Below are 12,310 nucleotides of genomic sequence, written 5' to 3' on the forward strand. Positions count from 1 at the left end.
CGTCTTTAAAAAGTCACAGTACTCAAGTGATCGATTGAAAAGTTAATGATTTAGAAAAGAATTTTAGCACTTGAGTGAACATTATATATTAAGTATGACACTCAAGTGATTGAAAAAAAAAAGTGATGATACTCAAGTGCACGCACGTATGAAGGTTATGATACATATGGTGTCCTTTTTCCCATGAGGATATTATTGGTAGAAAAAAAAAAGATTATATTATTGTTTTTAATTCACTGTGACATTAATAGTCTATTCTCGACCACAAAAAAAATAAATTATAGATAATTAAACATTGTTGTGGGGTCCACTCCTTCAGCGTATTGTTACTCTCACGTGTTTGATATGTCGGTTAGATCAAGTATAGTAGAGAAATAATTGAGCAGGAAATGAGCATTTTAAAAAACTTAAACCCAAATTGATTGGGAAACATATTGAAGGATGTGATTGGCATGTTGTGTTGTATCTGTCATGTAATCAATAGGTTAAATTTTTTCCGTTGGATAAGGACAATGAGTCTTTTTATCTTTATTGGAATACATTATTTTATTCCAATATGAAATCCAATCCTGAAAATACATCATCTCACCTTTTTTTTTTTTTTAACTATTGAAGGCTTCGAAACATCAAGAAATTTCTACCGAAGCGGGTGCTGTCAGAGAACAATTAGCTATTTACGAGTTATTATAGACTATTCATTGGTAAAATGGAAGGAATTAGGAAAAGAAAGACCCACGGTTAATGAATGGGAAGATTGCAAAATTGGAAGAAGAAAGGCTTTCTTGATTAGACACATTGAATTAGCTAAGCATTTTCTTCAAACAAATATAAAACCAGAATGAATGGTTTTATATCTACTACTGGGTCTTCCTCCGAACTATGACCCATTAATAAGATAGATGGAGGTAAGCTAATGAGCTCAGATATTAATGAACTCTGGAAAAGAGTTATCCATCGGAATAATACTCTTTGAATTTTAACTTTTATTTCATTCTATTCGAATGTTTCTATAATTATTATTTCACATATGCATTGGTCATTAAGATGTTTTTTTTTTGTATTCATTATAAAGGAAAACATATGATTATATTGCATTTGCCTTCATATTACCCGCCGTAAAAAAAAACTTTATTACCGGTCAAAGACCGTTTACCATTTTCCATTATTTGGTTCTTTTAGGGAGAAATTCTTTGTCCGAAAATGCGCGCACACAAAATGGGAAGAAAGAAGGAAAATAAAACAAAAATCTGGAAAATGTCCCATTTTGACGTCTCGTTGAGAATGTCACCGAATCACTGCGATCTTCGTCTTCTGCATCTCTACTTCTTCTCCGCTCCAATGTCCGATCATACTCATTCGCTCCATACCCAGTTCACATAAACCCTAAAAATCGCTTTTTTTTTTTTCCCTTCACGAAAATGACCTTCTCGGCTACATTGGTCACTCCTTCCGACCATTTGTTCTCGTTCTCCGACGCTCGCTCTCTCTCGCTGTGCCGTCGCTTCCCCATCTTCGTCAGACTTGGCAATCTCCGATGCTCGAGGCATAGGCCGCTTCGCCTCTCGGCTTCGCTCGCCGAGAGAAGAAGCCTCGACCTCTCGTGGGCCGACAGTGATTGCGCGAGCTCCGATTCCGATTTCAATGGCTGGGCCGCGGTCGAATCTCAGCCCCAGAGGAAGAGAAAGGGTATATTTCTTCGCGGGTGTCTCGTGCAAAGATTTTTTATTTTTTTTGGTTAGAACTTGCGTGATGGTTTTTTTTTTTTCGTTGTGCAGGAGTGCCAACGTATGCTATTGGGGCCGTTGGGACTTCACTCACTGTTTTGGTTGCTGTAATTGCTCATTACTCACTTTCTAGAAATGGTAATGTCGGTGTTTTGATCTTCAAGCTGCGTAGTTTTGTACTTCACTTGTGGCTACGTTAGTTTGGTAGAGAATTGATTGATGCTAGTGATTTGGGTTCTCTGTGTATAATGGGTTTTGGGATGATGCCAATGCATATATGGTGATGGCTTCAGCAATTTGTGAGGTTTTCATTTTATTTGTTATTGTAGGGTATAGTTTCCACTTCTTCGATCGGTTGCGTTCTTGGAGAAGTCTGTCGAATCAGACTGAAACTGAAGCTTATCTAAGTGAAGAATTGGATGCCGGTTTATCGGACGGAAAGAGCTTTCTCTCCCAGAATAGCCCAGCGGGTTTATCTGATTCAGTCAGCAACAATGTGGTTTCAGGTATTTTCATGTGTCAAAACAGTTTCTGATCAGTGCTGTCCCCTATCAGGGCCTTTCTAAAGTTTGCAGTTTGTTAGATGGAGAGGATCACCGCACATGTGTTGCGTTATCTTTAGTCTGCCAAGATCGTGTGGAGGATATTTGTTGGCACCCTATTGGTTCGTTTGGATACTTTTGACTGAGCAAGTTCCTTTCCTTCAGACAGCTCAGCCTCAAGGAATAAGCAGGAGCGAGTTATAGTTCCAGTTGCTGTAGATCCTACCCAGCAGGAAGCTGTGATGGTTCTGGAAAGACTGAAGGTTCGTTTCTAGAAGCAAAAGAAAATCACATGTCTAGAAACTTTTGCATTTTTCTTATAGAAAGGTCTCATCTTTACTTCAATGTTTCCTCTTGCATAACACTCTTCACCCCATATTCGTGTTAAGTATTGTCAAAATTTTGCTGCTTCTGTCTCGAATTACCTGATGTGACTTGCCCATGTAAGTTTGATGAGGCAAGCTCAGTCAATTTTTGGTTCTTGGGCTAGAATATTTATTGTCCCATAGAAACAGCAAATTGCTAAGAGAGTGTTGGAATGCATAACTGACAGAGCTTTTAGGGGACTCTCTCTTTCTTTTTGAGCTGCTTATTTTTGCTGGCCATGGTGATGAATACCTTCCAATTCTTTTACTTACCTGTAGTGTTAGGCATCAAGGGGGCCCATTTTTGGTTGGTAAATGCATTGAGGGTGTCTTTTGTCACCTATGAAGGTTCATTTTATTCTTAGCATGATCATGGATGCCATTAAGGCTTGCAGATCATGGAAGAAGACATCAAGGCCAATGAATTATGCACTAGAAGGGAATATGCTAGATGGCTTGTTCGATTAAGTTCTTCACTGGAAAGGTATTGATTGAAGCTATTTGCTGGGATATTCTTGACTTCTTGTACTTTATTTAGAATATTCGATGATCTAGCATGCTAAACCATCAATTTGCTATAGGAACCCAAAACATAGAATTTTTCCGTCTTTGTCACTTTCTGGGTCTAAAGTCGCTGCCTTTGATGATGTGAGTGTTGAAGACCCGGACTTCGGTGCCATCCAAGGTGAGTTTAAACTGTTTTTATTTTTTCGGTTGGCTATCTAGTTAATAGCACAAAAATCTGAGTCTTTGTTCGAATATGTACTCAAGCGCTAGCAGAGGCTGGTATCATCTCTAGCAAGCTCTCAGGGGAAAATTCCAGTTCTTTCTTCTCAGATAGGCACGGCATGTTATTCTTTCCCGAGAGGTATATCACGTACATGATTTGGTTTTTTCTTTTTTAAAACATTTCCTTCCAACTCTAAGACATTAATCTTTTGGGCAGGTTCATCTCACGGCAAGATCTGATAAACTGGAGAGTGCAATTAGAATATGATTTTGTCCCAGGACTAGAAGAAGAGGTACAGTAAATTATGCATTGTCTGCAGATTATTTCATTTCTGGTTTACATTCGTTTCCATGAGGTGGATGCTTCATTGGTGTTTTAAAGCACTTGAAGTGTAACTTGTTTACAGTCCAGATATCAAAGAAAAAAGTTGGCTTCATGGATACGAGGGAGATCAGTGCAAATATATCGGCAGAATTTTTCATGGACTTGTTGGCTGGTGACAGGAGCATAATGAGAAAAGTTTTTGGTCTGTTCTCTTAACCCTTCTCCCAAGTCTCTCACTGCCTATACTGACCCATGTATGGCTAGCAAATTCAAAAGTGTAGTTCTGCTTTGTAGTATCTGAACGGATACTGTTATGCTGCAGACATTTGTAACAGAAATAACACTGGCTCCTTATTTTTCCTTGGGTTAATTTTATTGGAGTTTGTGCGACATTTTATCCTAAACCTATTGAGCAGTTGTATATTATAGTTAGCACAATTCATGTATTAAGTGCAAGTAGTTTTTGAGAGTATCATATATGGATCTGATCATTCGATGTTAAAAATCCGCATTCTACAGGACAGAGCAGGCGATTTCAACCTAATAAACCTTCCACGAAAGCACAAGCTGCTATAGCATTGACCAGTGGCCGGATGACGTCAGCAATTCAGACGGAACTAGCAAGACTGGAGACTGAGAATTTTTCGAGGGTGGTTGAGATGGAAGAAATTAGGTTTGAGTTAATTGAAAGGGGTGACATAAAAAGGCTTTGGGATGAGAGGCTGAAAGAAGAAGAAACCCGCGGTTTGGAAGTTGAAAAGGACTATCTTGTGGTAATTGATGATTTAGAGCAAGAGAAGATAATTCAGGAGACGACCTTCCAAGAGCATACGAAAGAGAAAGCAGCTTTGGATTGTCAGAAGCAACTGATTTGCCACCTTAGAGAAGAAGTTGATGAGATGTCAGACAGACTGGCATCAGAGAGAGCTATCTATGTTCGTGAGCAATTTGAGATGCAGGATACTATCAGTGATTTAGAGACCAAGCATGAAAGGATGCTGGATACAAAATCTATTCTGGGAGCTGAGATAGAAGCTTTGCGGATACTTAGGTAATGTACCTTGGTGGATAATTTGAAAGCATGCATACTCAACACAGTTACTCCAGCTCCTATTAAAAGGCTCGCATACCAGTCATAAGGTTCCGGCTTGCGTGTAAGTATGGTTTCTTAGTTATGGGGCATTTCATCCCGAGATTGAGCATGTGATGTCGACCTTTGATGTTAAAATTGCATAATCCTAACCTTAATGATGGAACAAATTTCCATTAGTGACAATTTGTCCTTTAAGCATGTGCTCATTCACTATCCATCCTATCTCAATGTGTGGCAGTCTGACCATGGAATGTTTTGTTTAGCTGTGCTTTTAATTGTTCGACCAGTGTCCGTGTTTTGGACATTTATTCAACAGTTCACGTGTCTCATGTCTAGGTGCAAGAACTAGTTGTAAGACATTCGTGAAATTGACAGCAGTACCAGCATCCATGTCTATGTTGATTTTCTATACCTAATGTGGATATCAATTGGTCCATGCTTGTATTATGCTTATTTTCTCTCTTTGTAATTGGCGTTAGTATCTAGGAATGTTATCCTGATGATCATCGATGGTGATGGGAGAACTGAATCGTCTTCTACATTTCTACTTGTTGTCCATGTTCTATAGTCTTCTGCATGATGAAAGTGATTTGCACAGGTCTTGGGTAGAAGATGAAGCAAGGAAAAGCCAAGCTCGTGCCAAGGTGCTAGAGGAGCTTGGAAGAAGGTGGAGATGGGATGGCCAAGCATGATAAAGAAGTGTACAGTGGGTGGCTACTTGAAGTGCTTCTAGCTTAACAGCTACAACTGCAAACTTCCGATTGACCTTTCATGCATTACACATTCCGGCTAGCGCTAGATGCGGCTATAGGATATAATTTTTTTTTTCTGGCAGGACAAAGAAGGTTGATTTTGCTCTCTTTCTTCCCTCGGAATCCCCCCGGCACTGTGCGTCCCTCTATGTGTGTGTCTATAGACTGTCTGAAAAGAAATCCTTTGAACAGTTGACACCGAGACTCGAGATTCTTTGGTCATTTTTCTTATCATAAGCTTCAGCTTGGTGTACAATTTTCATCCTATCTATGAAAGCACTTCCTTCGAGATCTCAGTTGTTTACAATTATATACCGTTCATTAATCAGTCGCAAGACGAGAAAAGATGTCACTGTTGTCAAACGCTGTGGATGATGGGCTATAGAGATCTAGCTGAAGTAATATACTGACTTGCTTCTAGGAGCTAAACCTGAAAGGCATATATCATAAAGGAGCATGGAAAGCCGGTTACCTGATTTTGCCCCTTTTTTCTTAAGGTTGAAAACCCTGATTTTACTCTTTAGTTAGTAGTATTTTGGCCCTTCTCAAGCAAAGCTGATGATTCAATTGAATAATACATTATAAAAGATAAGAAGAACATGCTAAACTTTTGATTCAGTTTGTGCGGTTGGAGACCTTATTTGGTCCAGCAAATTGTGGTACAAGTTAGGACTTTTGAGTTTCACATCTTTAAAGTGCTTGAATAAGTTGTAGTTACCATTCTGATGATCCGGAGGGAGGGGCAGAACCATGATTCGGTATGTTTTTGAGGACCGAGTTCCATTATTGTCATTTGAAGGGTTTATTCAGAGGGTCCTATCAGCCTCTGAATGTCTGTGATGATTTCAGTAAATCCAATCAGTTTTTGGTCCCCATCGGCTGTAACTAAAGCATAACTGCCGTGCGGTATGTAGAGTTTATACATCTTTGACGATTATTCAAACAACAAAACAAATGTCATGGTAGAGAAGAAACTCAGTCTCCTGTTGATGAAAGTCCGGTTTAACAAATGGAACATAAAAACCTCACAGCAAGTGCTGTAAAAAATTTCAATAATCAAACGCATTTTCCAAGAATGATTGCCACTAGTGCTGTTAAAGTCTGACAAAAGAATGGTCAGTTTCAAACTACTCAAGAAGACACCAAAAGAGAGAAAAGTAGGTTGCATCCCTATCGCATAGTGATTATGAGGCTTCGATCCACAAATTTGGCACCTCCCACCTTCCCTTGAATATCTGGGGGCAGAAGAATGACACGTCTTTGATCCCCGGCCTCCACCAGCAACTCGGATCCTCCCCTATACTGCATTTGTCAAGTTATCGACATTGCATATTAGCTTACCAGTGAGGGACAAAAGTTTATGCTCATGACCTAACATCATCGACTGTCAACGGAATCTCATTAGCTTATGGGTCAAAACCAAGAATCTCTGCTGCTTATGCATGCTTCTATACTTAGAATCTTTCTATTACCGTGAGTCAAAATAATTCTCCACCTCGATTATTCTTAAATGCCGCCTCAGCTAAGAAGCATTTTTAAATATACATTTCACTCCCTCCCACCCAAAGGTAGAGACTTCCTATAGCATAAGCATCTTGACTTCTAGAAAGTCTCCTTCAACAGTTCTGTAAGTAGAATTGCCACTCTTCTAGAAAGGGGAAAAAAATTCTTCCAACACTGTAGATCTTAGCAAAACCAACTCCATGCAAATGAAACAAAGGTAAGTTGAGGGATACAGAAGCTGAGCATACTTGGTAAAGCTTGATCTCGGATTTATCGAACCCAGGCAAGAGTAAAGTCACCAAGTTCTTCACTGGATCAAACTTGACTGATGGCATCGAAATGCTGCTTGCCGGCAATGAAAGAAGCTCTCGTGCTGTTTTACTTGAAGAGTTAGACATTATTGCATCCCAATCTGCTGGGGAAGAAAATGAAAGGTGCGGAATGAAAGTAGATGGCATTGGTGCAAATGTCTCTTTAATTCTTTCCATCGACTCTCCAGCAGGATTTGGAGAAGCAATACCAAAAGCACCAGATACAAGAGCACCGGCTTGGATTGTGCTACCCCAGTATCGCAATGCAGAGTCCACAGAGGCTGGATTTTGAGGGTCCACCACAAGAAAGCATCGAAATTCATGCGGGTCAGAGAAGGCAGAAGTTCCTCTCTGCATTACATGTAATCACTATCTTGATCGTTGTAAAAAAATCATGGGGCATGTGGAGCACAAGAGAATATATTAGCAATTTAGTACCTCTAACATTTTCTCCAGTGCGTCCCATATTCTTGCACTTGTGTTACCGTTAAGAGTGGACTTGCTCCCAGTTAAACTCATAGCTTCATCTATCAGGCTTAAGACTGAAGGACCCGCCAATCTTCCCAGATCAGTCTTCTCAGTTATGCTTCGGAAGTATTTTAAGTACAACCTATGTAGCCAAATAACTGCATTTTTAGAGAGAGAGAGAGAGAGAGAGAGAGAGAGAGAGAGAGAGAGAGTCTGACCTCGTTTTGCTGGGTGCGCCAATCATCCTTAGGGTTTCCTCTGTGCTGATACCATCATATACTATCATGTCAAATGTTTCTCTTCGTTTTCCTTGAGGTTCATTCCACAAGAACCTGACATATCTTTCGAGTTCTAATGCTGAAAAAATGGAGTCCATCCCAGGAAGCACCCCAAGCTCTTCTCCCACCACCTACTACATTTAGGAGAAGGCGGCATAAAAATGGGTTCAAAAAGAGATATTCAAACTCCTTCTTTTCTGTGATACAACCAGAAGACGGATCACGTCCCTACCCCTTCAAGAACTCCATTTGTCATATTAAGACGAGAATCTGCTTCCTGAAGTCGCTTGAGAGGTTCGAGAAGCATCTGTCAACTCATCAAAGATATATCAGTCTTAGGAAGATACACAGTTAAGCCACCATCAATATAAAAGCATAAATAAGCCAAAAGACATACTTTCGTAGTCTCCAATCGAACAGCTGAGAGGTTGTCCTTGCATCTAATAGGAGAAGTTCCAATCTTACAATTCAAAAGATAGTCAGCAGTAGTGTCTCGTGAATGTATCACCAAGCATGTCTTAAGCCCCGCCATCGCAAAATGCTGATCGTAAGCATCAATATCAAGGCATGAGTATAATGACGAAGACCACAGTTAACCAAGCCTTGCGACAATCAAAACCAGAACCAGTCTCCCCCTGTAACAAGGTGGGTGAAGGAAGGAGAATGGTACACGAATAGGGATCAAGCAACAAACATTTTCACACTCTGCCATCATCATACGACTGTCCAGAGAGCTCAACAAGAGCTTAACAAACAAGGAAAGACATCCACCTGAATTAACCAGAACTGATTTTTCTAGCAAGTATGCAAAAATGAAATCATTCATTTGGTCCACTTCACTTTTGCTATCAGAGAAGTATCTTGCGACAAGGGAACAATCAGGAACATTACAACCTTGCATTGGGGCATTCATCTCTTTCAAGAGCACAACCTCAGATTAGGAAGCCCAAAAAAAAATTAACAACAGATCAAGTCCCTCTAAGCTCAACCGTCACCAATTACACTTTACCCCAAAACCAAAGACTATACTGGAACCAAGAACCGAACAGAGACCAGAAAAGGAGAGTGCCCATGTTTACCTGAGCAGCGAAAATAGCCGACGTAGTCTTTCCGGATCCACCTTTGCCCAAAAAGGTGACCAATTTAGTAGATCGCTCCTTGTCCTTGTCATCGGAAGGGGACACGGCCCTGATCAAACCTCGAACTCGTCTTCCACGAACTCTTCGTGTAGCGATCGGCGCCGAGTAAGTAATAGGACAGGCGGGTTCCGAAATCAGGAGGGAGGAGGATGAGAAAGACAACGCCATTGTTGAGCTTGGCTTTGCCGAAAAGCCTCGACCTTTCCGCCTCAACAGTGGCCGGGCATGTGGGATTACACAGACGATGAAATGCTAATTTGTCTTTGTCGGGGCGCAAATTTCTTCTAGTTAGAAAACCGTCATGCCCGCTTTTCAAGGCCAATATTGTAATTTCAAGAGTAAATTGTACAGAGGTGTTATAAAATCAAGATGGTTTTCGGCGTTGTCCAATTTAGTTTTGATTTTGTGTTTTTTTTAATCTGATTCTATCCTTCCCTTTTTTTTTTTTTTTTAAAGAATACTTGATTCTGTTCAATCACATTCTATTTTAAAATGTACTGCACACAGCAGGAGCGAGCATGATTTTAGAATAGAACACGAAACCTAAATTTTGTGGAACCTGGAACCTTGAGCCAGTTTTTTTTAATATATTTTTCTTGATATATGTCCTCGCTCCATCCTGCGTTATTTCCCGGTATCCGATAATAAGTGTGTAATTTGAAATCATTTTATCATTGAGACTTTTACTTTATTAATATCTCTTACTTTTCGTGTGTTTAAATATGAGTTATGACCGGTGAATTGGAGTAACAGATGGTGATAATTAAATGTGATAATTCATTATAATCATTCAATTAAGAATACATGTGTAACCTAGAATCTGTGACATGGTAGGTTTCAGAGTATACATGATAGGCTTCGGGTTCCAAAAATTGAGTTCCAACGGGTAGGTTTCGGGTAGAACATGTACGAAACCCGAAACCGCTCACTTCTAACATGTAGCTTGCGAAATCTTACTCCCTCACTCACGCATTCTCATCCCTAACTTAGGTGAGAAATCGAACTCCACACCTCCCCTTTCCAAGTGGGAAGGCGATTTTTTTTTTCGGCGCTTTAAAATTAACACTTAATATATGTTTGAATATATAATATATACACTAATAAGAAGCTAGTAATTAGGGGGGATTGCCTCCTAATAAGGAAATTAGAAAAAAAAAAAAACATGAACCTAAACTGATTAGCCGGAGGGTGCCTACTTCCTACCATTATGTCTGCATCAACCTCAACTGAATCACATCTTCCTGTTTCAATCCACAGAGCAACGGAACCAACCGTGAGTGCCCCTTGTTTTGCACCATAAAATGTCGGGCCTGGAAAGGGACAAGGCACATCAGGATGTGATTTGGATCGGCGCGACAATGACACGCGATGTAGTTACCCTTATCAGTTGCGACTTGCGAGCAGCTCCGCAATTCAAGCGCAGTGGAGGGTGAACGAGGATGTCGCTCCGAGTTACATACACGACTGTTCATCTTTGGCACTCTCCCTCACGCGAAGGCCGGCTCGATCACAAAGGCCTTGTGTATGCAAACCTTGCGGGGGCGGTCGGAAAAGGGAGATTCACGAAGAGGGGGGAAATGGAGACGTGAGGAATCGAACTCGACTCGTGCACGGCAACAATTGTTGATGAGTATCGAACACAACGTTAACGGCACCTGACCAACCTGAATAAACGTGATAATAATGTGTACTGAGAGCTGTGCGAGTCTATATTTACAGAAAGCGCGATGCGAAGATAAATGGTGGGTTTCATCATTCGCGCTGAAGATCGCTATTTCGACTTTTGATTATCTACGCATCGATGACTACGTCACCAACAACTCGCAAAGAGTCGGCAAATCCCACCTAGTAAATTAGCAATTGCAGCTTTCGATTATTCATGTGCAACGTCTCTTTCTTCTAGATGGTTTTTGCCATCCCCAGCCATCAATGTCCGGGCAGATCTTGAAGGCTGTTGCTCTGTATCTCTTTAGATTCTATGTGATGGAGAAAGAAAGGTACGTCGAAGCTTATTCCAAAGTAGTGGCACAATTTATATGCTGAGGACTTTATATTTTAACTAATGTAAAGCCCAAAATTCACGTATAAAGATATGAAATTGCAAAGTTTCCGTGAAAGAAATTACGATCGCCGACCTCGAATTTGTAAAGTTTGATCGAGCTAACGGCATTCATAATTGTAAAGTGCTAGACAACTATGGTCATCCTGTTATATCCCTCTAGCATATTTTAGCTTGATAAATAGGAGAATATTTCGGGAAGCAAATTACATTTTAAATTCAGTAATTCAAACGGTTTTTAGAAATTAAATAAATAAATAAATAAATAAAGGTAGTGATGATGATCCTAAACAGACAATTTCTAAATTGTCATGATTCAAGATGCACAGTGCAAAAATAAAGGTAGTGATGATGGCACTTATATGAATGAAGCAGGTTTGATGGTGGGACTCAAGGGCCCAGAAATGATAGTTATGATTCAGGGGTTAGGAGTAAACAAAATAAATAAGAAGATGCTTAATTAATCAAATTTAAAACTTGTCTATGCTATTTCGCTCACCTTTTCAATCTATCTTTACATTATTAGACACGCGACCCAGTGATAAGAGAATTGAGTGGGGGTGGTGACATTTAGTTTCGGGTATGGGGTTCGATTTGAAAGAAAGAAATGACTTGAAGGCATATCGCTTATTGAAGTTTTGATTCGTGGTACGATCCAAATTGAGAGGTTTGCACAAGAAAATCTTAATTCTATGGATTGAGCTTATAAGTAAATGTGTGGCTAACTTTGTCCATAATCACCGTTAATCAATAGTTTGTCAAATTCTGATCAATGCAGGTTCCACTTGAAAAGTAATTTGTTAATAATTTCGATAAAAAGTTACATTGGAGCACCTATCAAAGTAGCTATATATATGAATAATTTGTACTTTTCTAATACACCGATTCTTCCCTAAGTGCACATTCGGTATTTTGAATCTCCAACACTTACTTCGCATGTTGTTGACACGATCCGTTGCTCCAAAAACTTTGGGATAATTTTTCAAAATGTCCTAAACCTATTGTTCGGCGGCTAATTCGGT

At 39.9% G+C, this 12,310-nt stretch overlaps 2 protein-coding genes across 5 annotated transcripts; one reads left to right on the forward strand and one right to left on the reverse strand.

Moving 5' to 3' along the window:
* Positions 1-1,244: 1,244 nt before the first annotated feature.
* On the forward strand, positions 1,245-5,764 carry LOC115750615. Of its 4 annotated transcripts, none has more exons than XR_004016501.2 (11): positions 1,246-1,686; positions 1,776-1,862; positions 2,054-2,230; positions 2,432-2,529; positions 3,027-3,115; positions 3,213-3,316; positions 3,403-3,499; positions 3,578-3,653; positions 3,773-3,887; positions 4,205-4,839; positions 5,377-5,764. XR_004016501.2 is itself a non-coding variant. In XM_030688102.2 (11 exons), the coding sequence occupies exons 1-11, from the start codon at positions 1,419-1,421 to the stop codon at positions 5,468-5,470; spliced, it is 1,737 nt and encodes a 578-aa protein (XP_030543962.1). In that variant the 5' UTR covers positions 1,246-1,418; the 3' UTR covers positions 5,471-5,764. The 4 variants fall into 4 exon arrangements, 3 of the variants coding, with proteins under 3 accessions (XP_048134692.1, XP_030543962.1, XP_048134691.1); XM_030688102.2 differs by having other exon boundaries at positions 4,205-4,736; XM_048278735.1 differs by lacking the exon at positions 3,773-3,887 and having other exon boundaries at positions 1,245-1,686; positions 4,210-4,736.
* Positions 5,765-6,549: 785 nt separating this feature from the next.
* LOC115750627 (uncharacterized protein At1g26090, chloroplastic) lies at positions 6,550-9,490 on the reverse strand. The gene is made up of 7 exons (XM_030688126.2): positions 9,170-9,490; positions 8,488-8,631; positions 8,323-8,397; positions 8,031-8,221; positions 7,783-7,954; positions 7,282-7,695; positions 6,550-6,832 (listed from the first exon to the last, which is right to left on the reverse strand). Exons 1-7 carry the CDS (start codon positions 9,395-9,397, stop codon positions 6,701-6,703), a joined length of 1,356 nt encoding a protein of 451 aa, XP_030543986.1. The 5' UTR covers positions 9,398-9,490; the 3' UTR covers positions 6,550-6,700.
* Between the last annotated feature and the right edge of the window lie 2,820 nt (positions 9,491-12,310).

Source organism: Rhodamnia argentea, chromosome 5, assembly GCF_020921035.1.
Source record: "Rhodamnia argentea isolate NSW1041297 chromosome 5, ASM2092103v1, whole genome shotgun sequence".
Lineage (NCBI taxonomy): Eukaryota > Viridiplantae > Streptophyta > Magnoliopsida > Myrtales > Myrtaceae > Rhodamnia > Rhodamnia argentea.